General features: G+C 32.5%; 1 protein-coding gene across 7 annotated transcripts in view; it reads right to left on the reverse strand.

The window, feature by feature from the left end:
* MARCHF7 (membrane associated ring-CH-type finger 7) overlaps window positions 1-25,180 on the reverse strand; it is a 47,569-nt gene that overhangs the window by 10,805 nt on the left and 11,584 nt on the right. For 4 of the 7 annotated variants that reach the window (XM_051986296.1, XM_051986295.1, XM_051986292.1 and 1 more), the window contains exons 2-7: window positions 21,181-21,348; window positions 16,568-16,726; window positions 12,262-12,454; window positions 8,259-8,423; window positions 4,883-5,996; window positions 3,668-3,837 (exon numbers count right to left, since the gene is read on the reverse strand). In XM_051986296.1, the coding sequence (XP_051842256.1) occupies window positions 3,668-3,837; window positions 4,883-5,996; window positions 8,259-8,423; window positions 12,262-12,454; window positions 16,568-16,726; window positions 21,181-21,336 (1,957 nt within the window). In that variant the 5' untranslated portion in view covers window positions 21,337-21,348. Of the gene's footprint in view, window positions 1-3,667; window positions 3,838-4,882; window positions 5,997-8,258; window positions 8,424-12,261; window positions 12,455-16,567; window positions 16,727-21,180; window positions 21,349-23,891; window positions 24,429-25,180 lie in introns of those variants that run through there. The other 3 variants (XM_051986298.1, XM_051986297.1, XM_051986293.1) reach the window with 2 other exon arrangements.

Genomic DNA, 25,180 nt, shown 5'->3' on the forward strand with positions numbered 1-25,180 from the left:
CAGTGAAGTGATTCCACCAGCAAAGCAAATATATAACTGAAAAAATCGGAAATGTGACTATGATAAGCGTAATGGAACTTGGAAATAAAAATATTAAAAGTAAATGAAATAAAGATCACATGCCTTCTACACCAGGAGGAAAGGCACTCCACTATTATTTTTTTCTTTGTAGCAAGAATTCCAAGCTACTTTGAATTTAAAAAAAAAAGTCTGTTCACAGGTTTGTATTTGATACAAACTGTTGAGTTTAAGTTTGAGTTGAGTATACCACACGTTAATCTCAGAAGCCTCTGAAAACACTTCAGTTGATTAAAAAAATAAAATCCTCATCCATACTTAAATACTAAAAATCCCTATACTTCAACCTTATTTATCATATTAACCTCAAAAATTCCTTCTAAATACTAATATTCTAAGGAACAGTTTGAAGAAAATTCTATTCTCAATGATACCTCTACATTACCCAAGTTTCAGTAATCAGAGATAAAACAGATTGAACTCTCAGGAACTCTCCTCTACAATTCCATGGTTGGAAAACCCCTGTTTTCCAACATAATGCTGCCTCAGACCTCACTCCATATTTTTTGGCTACTTGGATCTAATCTTAAAGAAAGAAGCCCATTCTCCTAGCCAATGCCTTCCCAATTACTTGTGTCCTTAATGTCCAACCCCTCAATCAACTTTCTTCTTCGATCTTATCTTTTTCTTACTTTCAATCTCTTTAGATTCAATTGTTCCACTATGGTTACAACAAATATGACTAGATCTCTATTCTTTAAAAATAAAATAACTGACTTCTGCATCCAAATAGCTATTTAATCTTTTCTATTCAACCTTGTCAATATCTCTCCATTTCATAACTCTTTTCTCCACTAACACAAACTAACTTGGTTCAGATTTTCATGATCTTTCACCTGGACTACTGAAAATAATTTTCTAATCCATCTTTCATATAACTGCTAAATTAATAATTTGAAAGTCTCTTTGTCACTCTCCTATTTAAAAAGTGCTCTGGGGGTTGTCCCCACAATGATCTTTTGGTAAAAATACAAATTCTCAATTGTGATTTAAAGCCCTTCACAATCTGGTTCTAGCTTATTTTTCCAGATTGATTACACCTTACTCTCCCCTCAGGTATTGCTATTGTTCACCATACATAATTTTCTATCTTCCACTTCTATGAATTTGGTTATGATGAGTGTCGAATACTTTTTTTCACCACTATGTGGTTTTGTGTATATGTCCTTTATCCAAATACGAGGAATGAAACTCTCACATTTGTACTTATATCCCAATAATTAACAGTTATCTGGCATATAGCAAGCACTTAATAAATAAATGCTTATTGACTATGACTAGATTACATTTTATATTCACTATTTTTAAAGTTTATAATATATGTCCTTGATTTTAGTTTAGTTTTATTACTTTATTGGAATAATCTGAACACTTTCATTTTGTAACTTTAGAGTTGAGGAAAATGTACTACAACCCAAATCTTACAGCTTATTTAAAAAGTAACTGTGTTGTGATCAACTATTACAAATTTAGCTCTTTTCAACAATACAATGATCAAAGACAATCTCAAAAGATGCGTGATGGAAAATTCTATTCATATCCAGAGAAAGAATTACTTATATCTGAATGTAAATCAAAGCATACTATTTTCACTTTATTTTTTTCATGTTTTTTCTTTTTGTTCTGTTTTTTAGCAACATGACTAATACAAAAATGTGTTTTATAGGATTACACATATATAACCTATATTAAATTACTTACTACCTTGCAGAAGTGGGGGCTAGAAGAGAGGATGAAAACAAATTTGCAACAACTTTTTTTTTTAAGTGAAACATTAAAAATTTTCTTTACATGTAATTGGAAAAAATAAAATACCTTTAAAAACCAAAACAGAGGTGCTAGTCATTTTCATTTCAAAAGATGTTTTTAACTTGCAAGATACTGAAGAGTAAGTAAGAGATAAATTATGCAGAGAAGAGAGTTAAAACAACTTAAAAGGAGATGGGAAGGTTCTTTGACTCAGAAAAATTCAGGTTTGCTTATAGGTAGAGGAGATGAAGTTACTAGAGAAGTTGATGGGGAAAGCAGGGTAGGAAATGACCCATGATGCTCAAGTAAAGTAAGACCTGGTGGTCTGGCCTGGTCACTCCCCTATACTTAAACTCTAGTAGTCTATATTATCTTGAGATACTTGGTTCTTACCCCCAACCCTCTTCAAAATACATCAAAATCTGACCACCTCCTATCTTTCTGGTCTTATCATTACTCTACCTATAATTAGATATAATCTGGCAACCATGGTCGTCATCTTGTTCCTAGCAAACAACACTTCATTCTCCTGACTATCTTTTCACAAGCTGTTCTTCATAACTCGAATATATTCTTTCCTCACCTCTGCATTCCGGTTCACATTCCAGCCTCAGGTCAAATTCCATAGTCCTTTACTAGTTCCCCTAATTGCTAGTGGTATATATAACATATGTGAAAAACTTTCTGTCACACGGTCTCATCCATTATAGTGTCAGCTGATGAAGGCAGGGATCCCATTTTTCACTGCGTGCCTGACACACAGGAAACATTTAATAAATACTTTCTGATTGACCTTTAAGAATCTCTTCTACAATATTACTAATAATCACCAAATTCTACTTTTCTTTGCAGAAATAAAACCTCAATTAAAGTAAAACTGGAAAAATGTGGGTGATGCCAGGTGGTAGTTTAGTAATGTCCAAGCAGAGCTCCACTGCTCAGAAGAAAATCCCACCATTAGATGGTGAGATACCCAGAGCTGGCAACACAGGAAAAGCAGATATTAAAGATTTCAAGAGTGGAGGGAAGAAAAATGTTGAAATCACTAAAAACAAGATGAAAATAATAGAGTAGTAAGTGGCAGGATAGCAGATTATGAAAACATAACTGTTTTCTGAAAGATAACAGAACAAAGTAGAATAGGAGAGGTAGAAGGAAAGGGGTTTTATCAGAGTTTAACATCTTAAGAGATATCAAAAGCAAAAGAAGACTCAAATTGCAGAACTGAACAGACATCTATATGCAGGATCCATAAGTGACAAAATAAATCAAAACTAGAATACAAATGTCATTTGTCACTGAACAGAAAAGAGACAATTCTAAAATTAACACAGACACATAATTATATGCTAGGTTTGAAGGATCCCTATATTGGCCTAAAGTAATCAATACAAGTATCCATTATATTCACACTGTACATATGTGAAGAGGCTACTAGTTAGCTGAAAATTTGATAGGGAATTTGGTAGGAATTTGGTAGGGAAAACTACAATGGATGGGAGAGGATTCAATAAAGCCAATTTCCAGAAGTAACTCTTCAACTAAATTGGCTACATGACCTTGCCAGACTTAAATTTCTTTGAGTCTTGTATTCTTCATTTGTAAAATGAAGTTTTCTAAATTCTAAGATTCTTTAAAGTCTTTCTCCTTTTAAGAGTTTATGCTAGTAAGAAAAATGAATTTCAAGTTAATAGTTCTTTGGAACTAATTCATTGGGCTGGTATATTTTTCTTGACTTCAGATTAAAATTCCAACAGATAATATACATCACATGGAGTCCCAGAACAAATTTTATGCTAATTCTAGAAAGACAAAATAGTCAGAAAACAGTAGATTTTACCAGAATTAATTTTGGCCTGTAACCACTTCTTCATACATTCTTGATGAACATACTGCAAACTTCCAGTGCATTTGCATGGCTCTATTAGAAGATTAGAAGATGATGCAGCTGCCATCTGGCAAATTCTACACAAATCACCTTCTTCTTCATCAGAGTCCTCTAAGAGAAGACTAAAAAAAAAAAAAAGGAAACAAATGATGGTGTGTTTTTCTCTTCAAATAAAGTATTTTTATCCCTGACTCCACACATTTATATTTGGCTTATGTTAGAATGATTTCAAAAGTCTTATTCCCCTCAACTTATAGGGGAACCCAAAGACTACTTATCATCCAAGATGAACCCAAAGCCACATAACAAGAAATTGTCATCATCATGTATTTGGAAGTAATGAAATACCAATTCAAATCCTTTATCCATTATCTGAATGTAGCATATACATAGCAATACTGTTCACGTGTTTCTTCCCAAGGTCTTTTTAATATATAAAGATTTGTCTCCCCAACAATCTTATTTGTGCCATCCTGATTTCTTAAAAGGACAAATGATTTAACGCTTTGAGAGAAGCACCCATCAAGGCAATTCTCCTTTTGAACGTTTTGTGTGTGTGTGGGGGGGGGGGGGGGGGGGGGGGGAGGGGGGGGGAGGGGGGGTACATGCAAACACATACACACACAGCTTAATTATTAGCAAAGTCTAAGTGTTGAAAACAAGCAAAATATGAATCAAATTAGTTAATCTCCCCAAAAAGTTAAATTTTAATCATAATGAAAGGATAAACTTTTTCTTAGCAGCCTCAATCTACTTAATCTGGACTATTAAAACTACTGGATGAAGAAGTCTAGGTTGCTCCCCTAGGTCCAGAGGAAGGGAAAGAAATTCTAAACAGCTACAAGAAGTTTCTTGTAGATTATACAACAACCTACGCCCTCAAAAAACTAATCTTCTTTTCTTGTGTATTTTTGTATTCTAAGAAAATAAAAATTTATTTTGTTTGCTATTATCTATCCTTAATTATTAACACACATAATTCAATACAACCATTTCATAGAATCATATTAAGTACCTATTGGTAATACAGCATATAGACTTTAGAATCTAACTTTCAAAAATTTTCAGTTCAATTATCATTATTGGAAAGCATTTAAGTAAGAGAAATTCTAAGCAGATTACTACACATAGAACTTTTACGGTTTCAAGAAAAATACATTGGTTTACCTCTCTTTTATTTTTTGTAGCCTTTCTGGATCTCTTGATGGTAGGGTTTTAGTCTTATCATTCTGCCCATCAGATGAATTCCAACCTGAGGGAATAATATCTACAGTGATCATGACATTGTCAGATAAACTGCTTCCTAGAGCTGAGGGGACTGCAAATCGGAATAAGGAACCAGGAAGAATTCCAGATATTCCTGTATTTCTTCCACTATGAGCCAAATCTGGTGTGGAAGCAGCAGAAGCAGCTGCACTGCTGGGTACTGTAGGGGTTTGTGATCTGTTAGCAGTAGTCCCAAGGGACTCATTTTGTGTTTCAAGGTGAACGTCTTCATTAGACTCTCTTCTCAAAACATGATGAGGTCTAGATGGCACATCACTAGTGCGAATTCGTGTAGATTCATCTCTTCCTTCTCGACGTCTCCTTGAAAATAAAGGTGTGCATCTATTTCTTAGAGAAGAGGACAACCAGGAACCAGCATTTCTACTTTCAGACTCTTGGCTAAAGTTTTCTGAACCAGTCTCAGAGTTAGGATTTTGGCCAACAGATGATAAACCCCATCTTCGCCTAAGAAATCTAAATCCCTGAGAAGATTCAGGTGTTCTATTATCTGGAACTTCAGAAGATGAAACTGCACTACCACTGGATTGTGTAGAAGTCAAAACTGTTGGAGCAACATAAGAATTTTCAGAATCTAATGATCTTGTATTCAGGGAATCCTGACTAGATCTTCGTGAAAAAAAGGTAGATGACATACTAGAAGCTAGACGAGACAACAACTGCCTGGTTGTCCGCCTTCCTTCAGTGTCATTGGAAGGCTCAGTCAATGACCTTTGAGATGAACCAATCCTTTCAGAATTATTAATGGAAGAAGCTTCATCTCTATTTGGGATGTAAGAAAAACCTTGCTGTACACTCCTCTGGGGAGATTCCATTTCTCTTGGAGAAAAGTTTGATCTGGAAGAATTTCTACTTGGTTCTCTAGAATAAAATGAGGACTGATGTTCAGAAGGCCATTGACGGTTCATGGATGATGTATTTAATCTTAAAGTGTTCAGTGAATTCTCTTTTGGTCTTGCTCCTTGAGAATATGAAGAAGCAACTCTATCTTGAAGATCTATTATTAAAACAGCAAGACAAAAGGAGAAAATGATTAGCTGAACATAATTTTGATATTAAAAAGTTATATCTGTTATTATCTTCATGTTGTCATTACGTTATTCACAAGAACAGACGACGTATGAAATGCAATTTTATTGCAAAAATACTCTGGGACATGATAAAACTCATGGCTTAACTGTTATCTAAGATTATAAATTTTAAAATTGTATATTATTACACATGTACTATTATTTTATATTATATAAAATATAAATTTTTAAATTCAAAAATTGGCTAACTTATGTTATGAAAATATATAGTACTGACCAATAACATCATTTTTGCTATGTTGAATAGAAACAAAGTCCTCAAAAGCACAAGTCAGTTTGAGCAAAAGAATGAAAAGGAATGTGATACAAAGACAGAAAGACATTCTGAAGCCAGATTATAAAAAGCTTAAAATACTAAGCTTAGAAATATGTACTTCTTTTACAGACAATAGGGAATCATAGATAGATATGTTTTAATAAGTAAATGAAGAATAACTGAAGCAGAAAGTTCAACTGAGAGATAAGTAAAATAGTTAAGTGAATGATTTTTAGACCTTTTGATCCCCAAATTTCTAGATTCGAAAATTACTGAGGACCCCTTTCTTTACAATCTTGAAAAGTGACTACCCCAAAAAGTTTTTATTTGGGTTATATCTGTCAATATTTTTAAAGTATTAAAAATTATTCATTTAAAGATAATAAAATCATTGCCTATTAAAATAATTTTAATGGGGAAAAAACTTTTCCAAAAACTAAATTTTAGTGAGAAAAATGGTATTGTTTATTTATTTATGAAAATTTCTTTAATTTCAGCTTAGTAGAAGACAGGGGGATTCTCTTATTTGCTTCTGCATTCAATCTGTTGTGATGATATTTGAAGAATATGAAAAAACCTGAAGCAAAAGATATATAATTGGTAAAGAGGACTATTTTTAATAATCAAAGTCTTATTATAAAAAGTTCTGATATCACAAACCCCTTAAAAGAATCTTAGGGGCACACAGCTTTTATAGAATCATTTGTCTAGAATAGTGATTCTAAATCTTCTGGGTGATTAGAGCTTAAAATGGGGTGGTAGTCATGAGTGGAAAGGAAAAATGTGATTCAAGCATTAAAATTGAAAAGACTTGGCAAATGAACAGATACGAAGGGAAAAAAACAAAGATGAAAGTGACACATTACTCCACATTACTCTTGAATGACCGAGATGGTAGTTGCTTCAATGGATATAGAGAAGTGTGGAACAGATTAAAGAAGATAATGAAATTTGGAGATGCTAAAATCAATAGGCTTACAGGATATAACAGAAGAAATTTTAGACATACATAGCTCTGGCAGTAATTTCCATAAACATAAATCAATCTATTGTGGGCTAATGAGATCACCAGGAAAAAAAAGAGACTAAGAAGAGGACCTAGAAAGAACTTTAGGAGATCATCTGTAGGGACCAGTCAGAGATAGGATAATAAGTAAAAAGGAATTATCACAAGAAATACCCAGAATGGGATAGTGAACAGCATTAAATGTTTCTTAGAAACAGGTTGGGGGGGAGGCAGCTAGGTGGTACAGTGAATAGAGCACCTGAATTCAAATCTGGCCTCAGACACTTAACACTTCCTAGGTGTTTGACCCTGGGCAAATCACTTAACCCAAGTGCCTCAGCCAAAAAAAAAAAAAAAAAAGAAAGAAACAAGTAAAGGACTAAGTAAACATGGTCAATAGAGAAATCTGTTTTGCTTAATTATGCACATTTGTTATAGGTATTTTACTGTTTTTTAATGGGGATGGGTGTTCATTAATTTTTTTTAATTTTAAAATGATGCAGAAAAGTAAAAATGATGAGAAATAAGAACAAGTCAAAAGATTTAACAAAAGTATACACTCAAATCATGGAGAGATCTGTTTCGGTCAGGAGATAGGAGAGGAAGTCTAATTCCAAAGAATTCAAAGTGAATGAGATAATGAAGTATAAGCAAAGGTTTAGACTTTCTTTTTCTAGAAGAATGGTTATGAAAGGAAAAACAATTGGCAAATAAACACTCACCTTATTAGTTGGGGAATCCCAAACCCAAATAATAAAACTGCTTTCTCAACTTGTGCTTCCCTCCTTCTCTACCTAATGTCATAAATTGTACTTACTTTTCTTTCTTTTTATTACTTATTTAAGGAATATATGTAAAACAATGAAAAAAATGGCACTTCCCAAGAAAAATACAATTTAAACGTACATGATGAAGATGTAAAATCACCACTCCTGTGACTATAATCCATAAGATTAATAGAGGGATCTGCTCTCCTTTCCAGATCTCTTCTCTCTCTTACTAATTCAGTCCCCAGTGATCCAAGTACCATTGAAGAAGACCTGGGAATTTGGCTAGTTCTCCAAGAAGAATCTAAAAATAAAAGTGAAGTTTTAATCCAAAGAGCTTTCCAAAGAGTCTTTAAAAGCTCATCCATATGTTTCACTAATACACATTTAAAATCACACATTTTGGGGATACAAAATATAGCAGATCTTTTACAGAAAATAAGCCACCAATGTTTTTGAATTGCTACTTCATTTTTGCATAGTGAAAACAGAAAGGCACTTATTTTGGTACAGGTCAAGATCTATTAAAAAAAAAAATTCTCTAATGAAACACTATAATGACTTCACAACCCATATTCTTAGATTTAAAATGCAACGTGATTGGCTATAAGAAAACTATTTTTCAGAAACAAGTTGGGACAAAACTTCTATTAATATCAATTACTAAAATTAGAAGTTACATAATAAAATTTGAACCAGTTATTTATTTCATTACAACATAAAACAACTTAGAGATAAATGAACAGTAAGTATTAGCATTCAAATTTATCTGTAATAGAAATAATTCATCTCTCTACAAGGCAAACTACCAACCTCATGAAATCAAAAATTTATGACAGCAACAATAGTCATTTAATTCTTTTCATTTGTCTCATGAAGAAAATGAGTGTAAAAAATGAACTCCAGTAATTAGTTGGGAGGAAGGAGAGGGAGGGGTTAAGTGGGAGAAGAAATTCTAAATTTATATACTCATGGAAGACAATGCTTAAAGTCCTTGCCTTACCTAATTCAAAAATCTATAAATTTCACAAATCAATTTTATTTCAAAGAAGTATAAAGCCACACCATGAAAAACCTAGCTTCATTCTCTTGTCTTAATATGATTACCTTTCAGGCATTAGTAACTCATATTTATAGCATATTTTAAAGATTTACAAAGGGTTTTCTTCATAACAACCCTTAAGTTATTTAAAGCATTACTAACTATCAAAAATGATTCTAAAATGTGGGCTCTACACAATCCAGTAGTTTATCAATCCTAGGATAAACAGGAAGTATTTTAATTTTTAAAAGTACCTTCTAATAAAGGTTTGTATAAACCAAAGATTTACATAGAATAAAGTCAATAATAATTTAATTTGCTAAGTACTCGCCCTCCAACTCTACATGCAATGTATTAATATTAGAATAGATCACACCCTCCCAAAAAATACTTCTCCTAAGACACAGATAACACTCTCTTGGTTCTTTTTTCTATCTCTATTGTTCTTGCTATCTCTTTCAAAAACTACCCTTTCTTTTTCTTTTCACCTTATGCCAGGTTCTTCAACTTAAACCGGCATTATATATTTTTCACTATATTTTTTGGCTTGGTAAATTTAGTCATCTAACAGCTGTACCTATCACCTCCATATCAGTTTATTCTAAAATCTTTACTTCCAGTTCCAATTTCTCTTCAAACTACAGACACTTCTGACTTCCTAGAGGCCATTGCCACCTAGATGTCTGTACAATCTCAAATTTAACTCATTCAGATTTGATCTTTTTAATCTTCTCCTTATGATGGTTCTGATTTTACTATTTCAATCAATGGCACCATCATTCATTTATAAGTCACCTATCTTTGAAATCTTGATCGTCTTCCTCATCCCTAATTTCAAATAGATCTGTGATTTTATGAAACGAATATTTTCCTTCAAAGATATAGATGGAAACACATCTGTGGCAGCTCATTCTGTGCAATTCTTGTCCTACTCCTTCTTTAAATACACCATGAGGATCCATCAACACAATGGGGACTGCCTTGCCCCTTCCTGCAAGAATTTAAGTGCTACAAAAGGATAAGCATCACTATCAATTGCCCTCACACTCTTAGTGTAACTAACCTTATTTTAAAATCACAAAATTTTAAAAATTATTTTATTATAATTATAATAGAGATCTTATTATATAAATATAATTGTAATTAATATTGCAAATACTAATTAAAATGAACATTTCCATTCTTTGATTTCTGCTAGCTCATGCCTACCATATATTTCTCAAATGCCATTTTCAATTCTTTTGACAACTCTTACTTTATATAGCACCTTATGATTTGCCAAGAGCTTTCCTCACAACAATCCTGTGAAGTACATATTACCCTTATTTCCATCTTACTGATGAAGAACTTAGGTTCAAAGAACAAGTAACAGAAATGGGCTTGAAACCCAAGTTTTCTTTTACCTAATCCAGGACTCATTCCACTAAACATATTGACTCTCAGTAATCACTTATTGGACTACTATAAAAAACTTCCTAAGAGGTTTTTTTAACACTACCTATCTTCTCCAATTTATTCATCACACTGAAGCATATCTCATCATGATTCCTGTACTCAAAATTTTTTCAACCAAATTACAATACCTCTGCAGATCATTCAAGGCCTTCCATAACCAGCTTTACACCTTCCCTAATAGCAAACACTGGTCATTAAAATACACAATACAGTATGGTCCAGGAATACAGAGGCTCAAAATTCTGTGTTAGTTTTAATAATATGGCTGAGGGATACCTACTAATTAACGAGTATGCCTTACAGATGGATCTTCCTTCAAGGAAAAAGCTAGATAAATGGAATGATAAGTCCATTTCAGTAGGACACTAGAAATGGGAAGCCAATGGATTTCAAAAGTTATTTTTTAAAAAAAATCTGCCAACCCTATTCTCCCAATCAAATTCTTGATTTTACAAAATCCACATGTTTGAAAACTGCCTTAGCATGGAAGCTACAAACTGTTAAGGAGTGAAATCTGGGCTATGGGTAAGATTCTAGCCTTGTGACAAATCCTGCCTGAACTTCTCCAATTCTGAAATGAAATCGGGGGAAAATGGGAAGAATTGTTTCCTTTATTGCCATAGCTTTGTGTAAAGGAATAGTTCAGATATTTTCCTTTGAAACAAACAAAAAAATTGTTTATGTTAATAAACAAAGTTTTCTATTCCTATATTTTTATTTTTAGGGTCAGAGGTGTCTGAGGTGTCTTCTTTCACTATTCCTATTTATAAGAGAGATACTAAAAGTAAATGTGAAACCCATGAGTAATTTGGAAAGGGGAAAGGAATAGTTATCCATAAGACACAGTTCATCACCTCTTTTTTTCCTGCTCCACAACTAATGAGCTCAAGCTAGTTCATTTGCTGGCAAGATGAAGGTAGATTTCTGGGCTAGTCACCAAGAATTCCTGGAGACAAAGAAACGTCCCAGTCCCTCATCAGTTACAAGTTTGAGGATTTCCCAACAATCCCATACAAGTCCTTCTTTTCCTTTCTCAAGTACAATTACTCCATTCTTATCTCTTTCAAAAGTAAGTTCTCTTGGGAGTAACTGTGCTATTAAGTGATCATGATAGCATTTATACAATGGAAGGGCTAACAAAATCTTTTGTTTTTCATTTCCATATGAAAATGAATTCTTGAAGCATTTTATACTTGGAAATACTGTGTGAAAATTAAAATTTTGTATTTGTGGATCACAAAGAGCCTTAAGAGACCTAATTCAATTCCTTGGTCAAACCTTAATAGGAAGGAACTTCTGGTTGGATCCTAAATTATCTAAAACTTAATAGAAGCTTCTGGGATTTCTAAACATAAAGTTAAATTCTAAATAGAATTATGGCCTTATGTTAAAATTTTTATTTAAAAACTAGAAAAACTATCAAGTTTCACTTTCTAATTTCAGTACTGACTTGAAGGATGACTGGACATTTAACATAATTAATAATTCAGTCTCATAACCTATAAAATTATTTCTACCCATTCAACTCCAAATATTTGGCTCATTGAAAGGTTTTGCCTTATGAAAACAAAAACAAAATCAGAATTTTTTTTCTGCTTTTGAAAATATTTACTATAGTTTGACTCTAAGTGATTTCATTATTTACCTGATATTGAATTCAAACCACTTGCACTATTTCTCCCAGTTGAGGTAGATGTACAACTTGTATAAGAAAGCTTAGGTCTCTTTGAATCATGTTCTCGTTGCTGGTTTTGCAATCTTGGGTATGCTCCCTGAGTTCTCTCAGATTCACCATACCATGAAGACTGAAAAGGTGAAGTCAGTGTTGATGATGTTGCCTACAAGTTAAAAAAAAATTAGATTGAAAATAAAATAGTTTGTTTTCTACTTGCAGTTTAAAATTTCATCTAAAATGGTTTGTCATGTTCAAGAACCATTTATCCCTCTCTACAATTCTCAATTTATCTGAGCAAATTCTGACATGTAAACTACACACACACACACACACACACACACACACACACACACACACACACACACACACAGGCTTGGGTAGTTTGTAACTTTAATTAACAATTAATAAGTTTTTTATTTAAACATAAGGTATTTGCTTTCAAAGGACTACTGAGTTTTAATTTGAAATCTAGTCTTGAGTAACAATTCTTGAAAAAAAGATATTTTACATAAGTAATATGACTAGAAATAGTTTTTAAAGTACTAGGCATCACCACAATAAAGATGGATCTATTTAGAACCCTTTATTTTATAAATGATGATCCAGATTCAGAGTTTAAACAACATGCTCAAGGTTCATAAAAGAATCAAAATTGGAACTGAGGTCCATGCTTCTTTTTACTATATACTGACTACTCACCCCTATCGCACACCCAAGACAATTTGGAGGGGGGTTGGGGGGAAAGGCCTGTTCCCAAATTGCTCCTGCATTAATCCCTCCAAAAATACCTTAAATTACCATTCCTAAAGATGTCAAACTACATGTAAAATTAGTTAAATTAAAATTTTAAATGCAAAATTAATTTTATTTACCAGAATGCCAGATTCTAGTGAAAAAAAGTAAATGTCTGAAAACACATAGCAGATATATTTTACACATACACAAAATACTTTTCAACATACTTTTACACATACACAAAGTCCTTTTCAACATCAAGTATTTTCAACTTTCACAACTCAGACCTTAGTTTAAAAAAAAAAATCACTGACAGCATGAACATGCAAGAATACAATCTTACTTAGAAATAATGTCAAGTGAGGGGACACACACACACACACACACACACACACACACACACAAAGTTTAAAACTCTATTTAAAAATAACCATCCCATACCAAAAAAAAACAAAAAAAACCCCCAGCAGGATATCACTAACATTGAACACTTCAATCAAAATCAGTTAAGTTCTAGATTTTTTTAAAGCACAAAATCACTTACTTCCCTTTAATAAGCAAAATATTTTTAGCTAGTTTACCAAATAAAAAGAAAAATGAACTTGAAAACACAATCTCTACCTAAATCACAATCTTTATTTATATGAGAAAGAAATGTTTTAATATCATAAGCTGCCATAAAAAGGAATATGATAAAGAGCTCTGTTATTAAATAATATTATGATTCTAATTTTCTGTGAAAGGACAAGCAAAAATAAGATGTGAACAGCAGACATGTTAATATGTTAATAGTACATTTGCTGAATAGCAAATTAACACACATCAAATATGCCTAAGTTTTAGCAGAAACCATGCTATTGAACATTTATTTCAAATGTTATATTAGAGCTATTTAAATTTGTTAGAAATATTGAAAAACCCTCAATGGACAGGATAAATAGCAGCTAAGAGAGATCACTGAGATGGTGCTATGTCAATACAAATTAAGCATTTGTTTAAAATTACTAAACGGCATATTGTAGAGATTTTAGGATTAGGAACCAGAAGGAATCTTAAATATTATCTGGTCTAATTCATTCATTTTTACAAATGGAGAAAAAGATCCAGATGAAATTGGGATAAAATGATTTACTTAGGGTCACATAAATGATAGAGATAGAATTCAAATCTAGATTCTCATGTCTAAAAAAATACAGATGAATTTTAATCACATATTTGACAAGTGTATGCCAATCCCTTTCATTCCCCACAAGGTAGTACAACAGGATAAATATTCCGCAATTAAAGTGGTATTATTCATCACTTCAACTTATTAAAATCAGAAGTTGCTCTTTTCAAAAAAAAAAAAAAAAAAAGTATGCTCCATAATATTTAGTATATTAACTTTCAATATGCTCAAGAAAATTTAACTGATAACACCAGAAAAATTGTGCAGGCTTCCCTACAATTAAAAGATGTCAGAAGCACCCATACAAATAAATAGTATGTGTAACCTATTCAACATGTAAAGGACTGCTTGCCATCTGGGGGAGAGGGTGGAGGGAGAGAGGGGAAAAAATCGGAACAGAAGTGAGTGCAAGGGATGTTGTAAAAAATTACACTAGCATGGGTTCTATCAATAAAAAGTTATTTAAAAAAACCAAATAAATAGTATGATAGTGATACAGGATATATTTAAAACAAAAATTAAAAACCTATAAAAGTAATTTTTTTAAAAATTGGGGGGGGGGTGAGGATGAAAATTCATAATGATGGTTTGGTTTAAATAATTCAAACTCAAAAACTTCTTTATGGCTTAAGAATTATGTACATATCAGTATTTTTAGATAGTTTTTAAATAAAAATTTTAACGTAAGGCCATAGTTTTATTTAGAACTTAACTTTATGGATAGAAATCCCAGAAGCTTCTATTAAGTTTTATATAGAATTAGGAAGCCAACCAGAGGTTCCTTCCTATTAAGTTTTGACCAAGGAATTGAATTAGATCTCTTAAGGCTCTTTATGATCCACAAATACAAAATTTTAATTTTCAAATAGTATTTCCAAGTGTAAAATGTTTCAAGAATTCATTTTCATATGGAAATGAAAAATGAAATCTCTTATTAGCCCTGCCATTGTATAAACTAGGTTAAGAAGCAAATCTTATAGCTCTTTCCTGCCAATTCAAATCATGCCAATTAGCCACCAAAAAACCACTTCAATTCCCTCTACCAAAAATTCTGTTGATTGGAACTAAATCATTGGCAGAATCCCTTTACTAACTGTATAGTTCAGCTATTGCTTCTTATACTATGACCTACTACTACCATTACAACACTTAGCTAATTTTTAGTAAGATTTGTTTTCTCTTTTCTCCCATACTCTACCCCCTAACTAGGTTTTCAAGTTTCTTAATGATTATATCCAAGTGCTTGGCATATAGTATCTTACTCAATATTTTTTCAAAATATTCATAAATTTATAGGTGAATAGAAGATGACTGGAAATAGGGCAGAAAGGAAAAAATCATGATCTGAGAGAAGTTTTAACTTTCCCGAGGTCTTCATCCCCATTGACCTTGTAATTCAACCTTCTAAATTTAGCCCTAAGAAGGGATGTAAGTTTCACTGTTGGACTCCATACTCCAAGCCTTCCAAGTTTAGAAAGATCTGCCTGAATGAGTACTTTTCTTGGCATAAACCTCTAAAAACCTTGGAATCACCTCCACATTAAGGAGGGCCTGCAGTAGATTAGTACAATCTACAATACAGAGTAAAAATACTTAAACATTTATTATTGCAAAAACCAACATTTTATATAAAAACTAAATGAAGGGAAGGTTGTTGGAAATGAAATAAAATTAAAGAATCTTAGAATTTCAGCTGGGAATAATAAATCTAGGCAAAAAGGAATCAAAATAAATGCAAAGAAAGAGCAAAGACTCAAAATGAATCAAGTCAAAAATGTAAGTAGTCTTAAAAACAAAACAGACTGACAATATAAATAAGCAGTAGTTACATATCAACTAAACCATAAACCTTTTCACAGGCACCAAACCAATATGAGATTTTGAGATAAAAGGTTGAATTAAAGAAAAAGAGGTTAGAAGCAGGGGGTAATGTTGATGATAAAGTTTTTTAAGTGTCTACGAGTCTTTTTAGTATTCCTCTGAATGGAATGAAGGCAAGTACTTCATGTTTACTGAATAAATCAATGAATCCTCAAAAACTATATAGGAGGGAGAAAGGCAGAAAGATTGTGGTAGTAACTGGTTTTGATATTTCCCAAAAGACCTGATTTAAATAACACTTTTCTCAAATAAAGGCAATCGGAATTTAAAAACAAAGGGCACAAATTAAAATTTTATGCTACACTTCAACTACAAACTAAAGAAATAAAACTGAAGATGAATATCAAATCTCATTCATTCCGAAGTATCTCATGTTCAACATGTGCTTGAAATTTAAAATCAAAGAATTAAAAGAACTATTTAAAAAAAAATGATGACCTCATCCTTCCCACATACAATAGAGACCTAGTTTAGGTTTGATGTGAGTCTTACCAATCTGCTTCTACTTCCCAAAAAGTTTCCAGACCATGGACGCTCAAATGTTCCTGAGAAGTGAGTTGGAGAGGAACTGGTAAATTTCCATGGAGTTTCATGGGCTTCTCTTTCTCCAAATCCCCAGTCTCTACCAGAAGTATGCAACAGATTGGACTCCTGGAGTAAATAACATTTTCATGACTCACTTCCAAACTCAAAAGAGTTTTCTGATAGCCTATACAATTTAAACACTATTAACTGAATCCTCATAGTTTATCCTTGTCCTGTGCACTACAGACTTAAGTAAAAAGAATCTTAAATTATCTATGTACTATATCAAAAACTGTCACTATATATGGCAAGAGATTAATAAAAATTGAGATTTTCATGGTATTTCTATAACTATCAATATGGGTTCATTCAACTACAAATTAAGTGTAGCTTCAATAGAAGGTATACTTAAGTATACCTTAAAGTACTTAACTTTTCCTTTATAATAAACTATTTGTCTTGTCCATAGTGAATGGTTATTTCCAAGCTTTTAAAAAGAACAGAAAACATTTTAAACAATCACCTTCCATCTTGCCTAAGTATTTCCATATCAACTAGATCTGCCATATATGACTATGTCCTCAAGCAGAAAAACAGCATTTAAAGTAAGAGTCTAATTAGCTATACTTCTGCCTGCCTTGACATCTGGGAGCTCCTGGGATCTACTGCTATTTCCCATGATGAAATTTCAACTCAGTTTCCCAAATAAGCAAAAACTGAATGTGTAACTAGACATAGTTCTCTTGTCCCCATAGATATCTATATAAAGACTTGTTATCTGGTACCCTATTCTTTCTCCCCTCTTTTGACATGTGAGAAAAGGTTCTTTTTAACTATGCCCTTAAGTGTTGTAATGTATAAAATATAGTTTATCTTTCCTACAATAGGAATATACAAATATTGAAGTCTGCCAGTCACAGAAAGCCAAAACGTCAAATGGTCTGGCTATCCAAAACCACCTTAGTTTGTTCGTGCGTGTGTGTGTCTGGGTAACAAATTTAAAAGTATGCTATTACAGAGATTGCTTCAATTTCAACAATGAACTGATACATATCTAAGTGGACACACATAAAAATACATTAAATTCACATTTATAGTATCCCTTCTTATGTTCTTATAATGTCAAATAGAACAGAATTACCTTGAAAGTTATCTTTAAAAAAAATTCTCATCAAATAACCACATATTCTACTACTATACCCCAAAGATTAGAATTTTTATCTATTCAAAATTATTTTATGCCATTAACATTTATTTTCAAAGATAAGCATTAAAAAGATTTACAATAGCAAGTCCCCAATTTACAAATTATCAATAAAAAAAATACAGCAATTTAGAATCAGAACCTATTTTCCCAAAGAAACAGTATAAGTAATAGAGTTAAGATAGTCAACAAAAAAATCTGTTTTGAACAGAAATCAAATGAAACAATAGTATATATTTAAACAGTACCCTCCAAATAAACCCTGGACCCTAAATCCTCTGGTTCTAAATATCTCTGAGTATCTTGAAGAGAGGGAGGGTTAGAAGGGTAATGTCCCAGCATTAACAAGAGTTAGTAATTGGACAAGTATGCTGGTGAAAAAGTAAGATTTTCGTTAACATGCAAAATCATTCTTAAATTGAATGTTTATAAATTGAGGACTTTCCTTAAAGTATTTTAGCTGATAACTTTTTCAGATCATGAAATCTATAAATTCTCTAAAACATGGGGAAAATTAAAATTTAAACAAGTATGTTTAGTGGGTTTTTTTTTTTTAAAGAAACCAAGAATTTATAGAACAATTCAAATTTGATTTTAAATGCTCCAAATTTTGAAATTTTTCAATAAACTCATGACCACATTAATCTCAGGTAATTTTGAATGAACTGATATAGGATGTATACACTTAGACAAACTTTCAAAGTCTCAAAAAACCTACACTGTGCTCAAAATAACGTACTCCATGTTATTTTCTGTGAAAGTCAATATATTTAAACTAACTTATTCAATTGGAGCCTGATGACATTTAGTTACTGCGCATAAAAGTTAAATTTTCCAGGAAACTGTAAAAGAAAAAAATCAAAATGACATCCCAACCTGTGAACCCAATATTCACAAGATTGAAGACACAACATGGAGAACAAAAACAAATAAACACAAAAATGAGTTCTTTTAATTGAAAAAGATGGGCAAGAAAGGCAGAGTAAAAACTACTCTAGGAAAAAATGAGTATGCTCTCTCAAATGGACACACCTAAAGCCATGTATTTCCTCTTTATAATTTCTATGTATAGAGGAGATTTACCTTGAAGCAAGTCCCAAATGAAGTAGTATAATACCAGTTATGCACCAAAGCGTCTCATCTCTAAATAAAAGGAATATGCTGAGGTGTTCTCTATTACAGCTGTTTCAATATCTGACTCAGATATATTTCAGGTGCTGAAAAAGCCAGTCAGGATTAGACCTATATAGGGCAAAGCAGGTTGGGAATATTTTACCAATTACGGGAACTTGTGCCATATTAAAAAATAAAAATAAAAATCCAAGAAATTTGCTCCTATGGTCATATTAGCAAAGAAAAACCAAAGCCTAAGGGAATAGATTCAATTCATTACGAGTCTAAATCAATTTTATTTTTCTGACCAAAGAAAATTTTAGTCAAAGATAATTTGGATTCTAAATCTAACCCAAATTTGATTGTACTTGGGTGTTCAAATCAGATTAACACATATTGAAAATCTTTAGAATTTATTTTGGAAAATTTGTTTTTATTGCTGGGATAAAACTAGAGAAACAGAAGTTATAGTATGGAAATTTTATCAAAGAACACGAAACTAAAAAGACTCTCAAAGATGCCACAGAATTCTCTTTACATTGAAAGGTTCAAAAAACTTTTTTTACAAATCAAAAATCTTGCTATGCAAATGCTACCATTATAATGTAACATCTTTTAGAATGTTTCCATCCACATTACCTACTATAAGTCATTAATATATGGCATATTAATAACATGCTAAGAATTCATAAATGGCCATATCCAAAACTCAAAATCACTTTCCCTTTTAACTCCCTTCCAAAAACCAAATAATCTTTGAAGCCTTTTTTTATGATAAAACATTGTGAATTGGAAATAAAAAGAAGGCTGGATTTTTACATCGAAATTTTTATAACAAAGAACTCAGGTTTAATCCCCCTATCATTTATTACCTGTATGGCCTACTCTTTACCTTTCTGGGCCTCAGTTTCCTAATCTGTAAGGGGGTTGGACTAGGTTCCCCTTCAGGCTCAAACTTATGATTATGACTAATCAAATTCTAAACAAATATAATTGAATAATGAAAGCTCTCTGACTTTCTGGTTTTGTTTCCAAGATAAATTAATTTAATCCTTGATAGTTTTAAAAGGGGTTCTGCTACCTTGGGAAACTGCATATAGAACTTGCCTCCAAAGAACCATCTTCACACAAAGAATAAAATCTACACCAAGAGTAAATATGGCCACATTTGCTCTGCAGTTCTTGAGAATAATTGTCAATCTATATGAAACTGAATATTTCTTAACAAGGGTCTAATAACCACAGTTTTCAATATGCTTTATACATTTAAAAAAGGAAATGTGGTTTTATTTTTGGCCAGAAGCTGAAGCAGAAATTTTTTTTTAATCACAAATTCTAAATCTTAATGTTTGAAATTCCCACATCTTGTATATAATTAGCACCTTCTCCTACAAGAAAACTGGGACTAAGAAACTTCAACCTGTCATGCAGGACTGCTCAAGGACCTAGTGACAATTTTAAGTATTTGTTTTATTTTTATGTGAAATAAGTTCAGTTACATAGAAGAAAACCATTGTAAACTAATACAAAATCCAGACTTATAAAATTAATTGATATTTGGGATACTGATTTACTTTCTGAGATAAATTTTATTAAAAACTCACTGAGATCTATAACTAGCAAATTAGCAAATTCCCCAAGCACATTTGTAACCAATTGCTAAAATCCTTATATTCAACTCTTCTAAAACTCCAATACATGAGATTATATTAAATAGCAATGTATTATGCTCTTTCTTAATAATACTCATGAAATAATGCTTTATTCCTAGATCACAGACAGTGTGACAAAACCAGTTAGGCATTTCAGTTAAAAAACATAAAACCTTATACAAATTCCCAATATAGAAAAGAAGGCAAAAACTTTGTCCCTACTGATATCATATCATTAGCATCTCATACCAAAAAAAAAAAAAAAAAAAAAAAAAAAAAAAAGCCCATTAATCACTTATTCTTTTTTCTTTAAACTTGCCAAGTTTTTTGTTGTTGTTTTATTTGGAGGTAGGGGAATAAATGTTAAATAACAACTCATTATTGTTTTGGGCATGCACTGTGATGTGCCAGAGAAGGAAAAACAAAATTTTTACTTCCTTATTAAAGGAGGTTTAGAAATATAACTAATTTAGCAACATCTGTATTCAAAAGTTAATTGATATTTTAATTTTTAAAAACACACATTAATCTGATTCCTTGATAATTTCACAAATTAACTATTAATGCAGTAAGTGGGAAAATATTTTTAATGTTTCAAATTAATATGTTACCTGATGCTCAGAATTCAGTCTGAATGGAGATTCTCTTGGGTGATATGCATCACTCATACCACTTCCTCTGCCTCCAGATACAGTTCGAGCACTTAAGGAAGAACTGGAGGGCTCAACAGTTATCCTTCTAGGGATCCTTGAAGGTTTGGATTCCATTCTTAAGGTTGTCTGTGAAATGCAAATTTCAATTAATTGTCTCTGGGGAAAAAAATAAACTCAAACACACTTATCAAAAGGGTAAAGCAACAATATCTAATCTGATTTAAATTATCATCTGCTTAAAAAAGGGATTTCAAAATTAAAATCAATAAAGTATTTTTGAGTAGAGAATACAATCCTCACTCCTGAGAAATCAAAGTCCTGGACACTTTATACACCCCTAACTCTAATAATCTATAAAATTATCCAAACTGCATAAACCAAAACTACATTATAGCACTGGGTGAGACAATTTTTATGGATAATATTTCTCTATCATGATCCTGTAGAGCAGCTGGTATCTGGGATCAAATTTAAGAAAAAGACCTTTATAAATCTCTGCAAAAACTAGTCTGCAGAAAAAAGAAATTTAATAAGACTTATCTCATGTTTTCTCAATCTATAAATGCCATGTTACAAAACTAAATTGGTTCTTTTCAACAAAGGACAGTTCCTACCACATGTGGAATAAAAACATTAAATTAATTCCTAGTCTAATTAACTTCATACTATGTTTCAACTTGTGACAGTGTTTGAATTAAAAGAAACAATGAAAACCCTTCTAAGATGACTTCTGAAATTGTAGGAGTGGTACTATTTGAACCTTCTGATCAAATACTAATTTTACAATGTCTTATTTTAATGTTAGCTATTTTTTAAAAGTCAGCTATTGTTTAAATCAGTAAAGTACAGAGCCAGCATGTGCCAGCCAAGTCAAACCAGCACCAGCATCTGCCTTTAGAACCTGAAGGAGGTAAGCCCAGAATTCCTAAACCCAAGAAGTTTGGAAATAACAATATCCCCCTCCAAAACCAAGATATACAGCCAAGCTTCCTCAATCATTATAGAGGGTAGCAATCACTGTGGAGAAGGGGGCTCACCTTCCTCATCACTATCAGCCACAACTGCTAACCAACTATCATATTAAGTAAGAAGCAGATAAGCAAAAGAGGATGCCCCCAAAGCACAGGTTCTGCTTCCATGGTTCCTTCCAGACAAGCTCTCAGACTCACCATCTAGAAATGCAATTCCTGTGAAAGCAGGCAATTCCATCAATTACCAACCAAAAATTTCTCACAGGGCAGGCTAACCATCCTTGTAGAGAATAAATAGGACAAGGACGGATAGGCACCTCCACCACCACCTTGACCAAATTCTCCCCTCAGAACTTGATAGAGACAGCCCAGGAACCTGAATCTATCCACGGGCTTTGAGACTAACAATGCTTTCAACCCAATGATCTCAGCCATCATCCCTATAGAGATGAAGCATGGCAAAGACTCTTGTAATTACCAAATCTACTGAAACCTCCAGGGAACAAAATGTTATCAAAGTCTTTGGCATGGTCAAATGGTTCAATTTCAGAAACAGTTAAGATTTTTTGCCAGTAGCAATGACATTAAAGAATAGCCATTTCCATCTGTTTTTTTGTCACTACTCCCTAAGGAGGACTTTTTCAATTGAACTGAGCTCTTTGAGAAGCTGGGACTGTCTTGCTTTTCTATTTGTATCCCTAGTGCTGTTTTCTTTGTACACAGTAACTACTTAATACATGTTTCACTCATTTATTCTTTCATTCTCAAATTAGTACATACAGGTCTAATTATTTTTGTTCTTATTTCCCCTTTTATTATAGTAGGAAAAGTCAAAAAACCTAATTTCTAAATCTACAAATTAGCAATATGACTTTTGGCAAGGCTTTAAAGCATTCTTTAAAATATAATTTTTTGAAGACACTAATGGTGGGAAGCAGTATGGCATGATATTATGATGGGAAAAGTGCTAGATTTGGAATCAAAAGATTTGGGTTTAAATCTTGGTTCTGATACTTGATTACCTTGTATAATACTTCATCAAGTCACTTAACCTCTGTAAGTTTTAATTCCTCATCAAAGAAATATGAGGATTATATTACATGACCTCTGAAGTCCTTTTAGTTCTAAATCTAATGTCACTTAGATTTAAATCAGGTTCCTCTGTACTGGCTTATAACTTTTAATTTATCATCTAATGGAAATAGCAAAATTATTTACTGTCTCTAGCTTTTTTTTTTTTTTTTTTCCCTAAATACACTTCTATCTTTAAATCTTATGATTTCCAAATAGGAACTCAGAAGCAAACAATGATTTCAAGAGGGTAAGGTTTAAGTAAAGGTGTCAATCCACAGACCCAAGACATTGCATATCCCCAAATTGCAGACCTCTAACTAAAGAGCCAAAGAGTTGGAGAACTAAGGTTTCCTTAACTGCCTTGCTCAGTGAGGAAAAATAGGATTTTCTATTTACAAGTTCTCAGGTGCTACTTAGACTGTAGCAATCTTAATGTTGCCTTACCACTTTTGTTAACCACTCCCCCCACCACCACCACACACTCACACATCCTTTTCTCTTCAAAATTCTCTCATTTTCACAATTATGTTCTAAGTATCAAAAAATATAATAAATGGGAATATGATTATAAAGTAATATACTTAAAGTACAAGATTGGTATATGTGAGGCTTTCATCTTTCTACCTAGAGGGGATCCTCTGGGATCTTCTAGTCCAACTTAATTCATTTTGCAGAATGAGGAAAATGAAGTCCAAAAGTTAAATGACTTGTAATGCATAAGGTCAGTAGGAGAGTTCTAGCTCCAAATCCAGTATTCTTTCCAATATATCATATCATTCCTGTAAAGAAGGAAAATTCTGATATTTTTAAAAAGGTTTTAAGCAATTCTTAATAGTGTCAAAAATTCTTGTGAAATCAAACTGGGACCTCAATCAATCAACAAGCATTTATTTAGTACATACTATATGTTATATTCTTGATACCAGGATTAGAAAGAATAATAGTTCCTGATCTTAAGAAATGTACATTATAATGGAAGATGGCATACATACATTAAAACACACTATAAATATTGTATAGAGGGGAAGGTGACCTAGATGCTACAGCATTAACCACCACTATGCACCTTTATGTTTTTCCCAGTACCTTATTTTAATAAGACATTATTAAAAATTTTGCTTACTTGGGGCAACTAGGTGGTGCAGTGGATAGAACTCCAGCCATGGAGTCAGGAGGATCTGAGTCCAAATATGGCCTCAAACACAACACTTCCTAATTGTATAATCCTGGGCATATCACAACCTCCATAACCTTGTCCCTACACTTCCACCACCGGCGCAAAAAAAAAAAAAAAAAAAGCTTCTATTTCTAATAGAATAGAAACTCATTTCTTTGTTTTTCCAAAATCAGAAGCCTGACACATTTTAGATGCTTAAAACATTTATCAACTGGTTCCATTTGAGACTTGCATTTTAAGCAATATTCCTTCAACAAAGTTCAAAATGTCTCCTTCGGAAGCAACATGGTAACATGGGAAAAGTAGTAGCTCTGTAACCAGAGAACATAGGTTCAAATATCATCTACTACCAAGTAAACTTTAAGTCACTTAATGTCCTTGAGTCTCAATTTCCTAAATTATAAAAGAAGGTATTAGACTAGGTAGCAGCTAGATCATGGAGTAGATAGAATGCCTGGAATTAGGAAGACCAAAGTTCATTTCCTGCCCCAGATATTTACTAGCTGTGGAACCCTGGGCAAGTCACTTAACTGTTTATCTCAGTTTCCTCATCTGTAAAATGAGCTGAAGAAGCTGGCAAACCATTCTTCTTAACATTTTGCCAAGAAAATTCCAAAGGGGGTCCCAAAGATTGAAATAGCAGCAACAACAACAAAGTATTTTCTTCTAGTTCAATATTCATGATCTTTCTCAAATGCAGCATCCCACCATAGAGATGAACCCCAGATCCTTGGAA

Source organism: Antechinus flavipes, chromosome 3 (assembly GCF_016432865.1).
Source record: "Antechinus flavipes isolate AdamAnt ecotype Samford, QLD, Australia chromosome 3, AdamAnt_v2, whole genome shotgun sequence".
NCBI classification, from domain to species: Eukaryota; Metazoa; Chordata; class Mammalia; order Dasyuromorphia; family Dasyuridae; genus Antechinus; species Antechinus flavipes.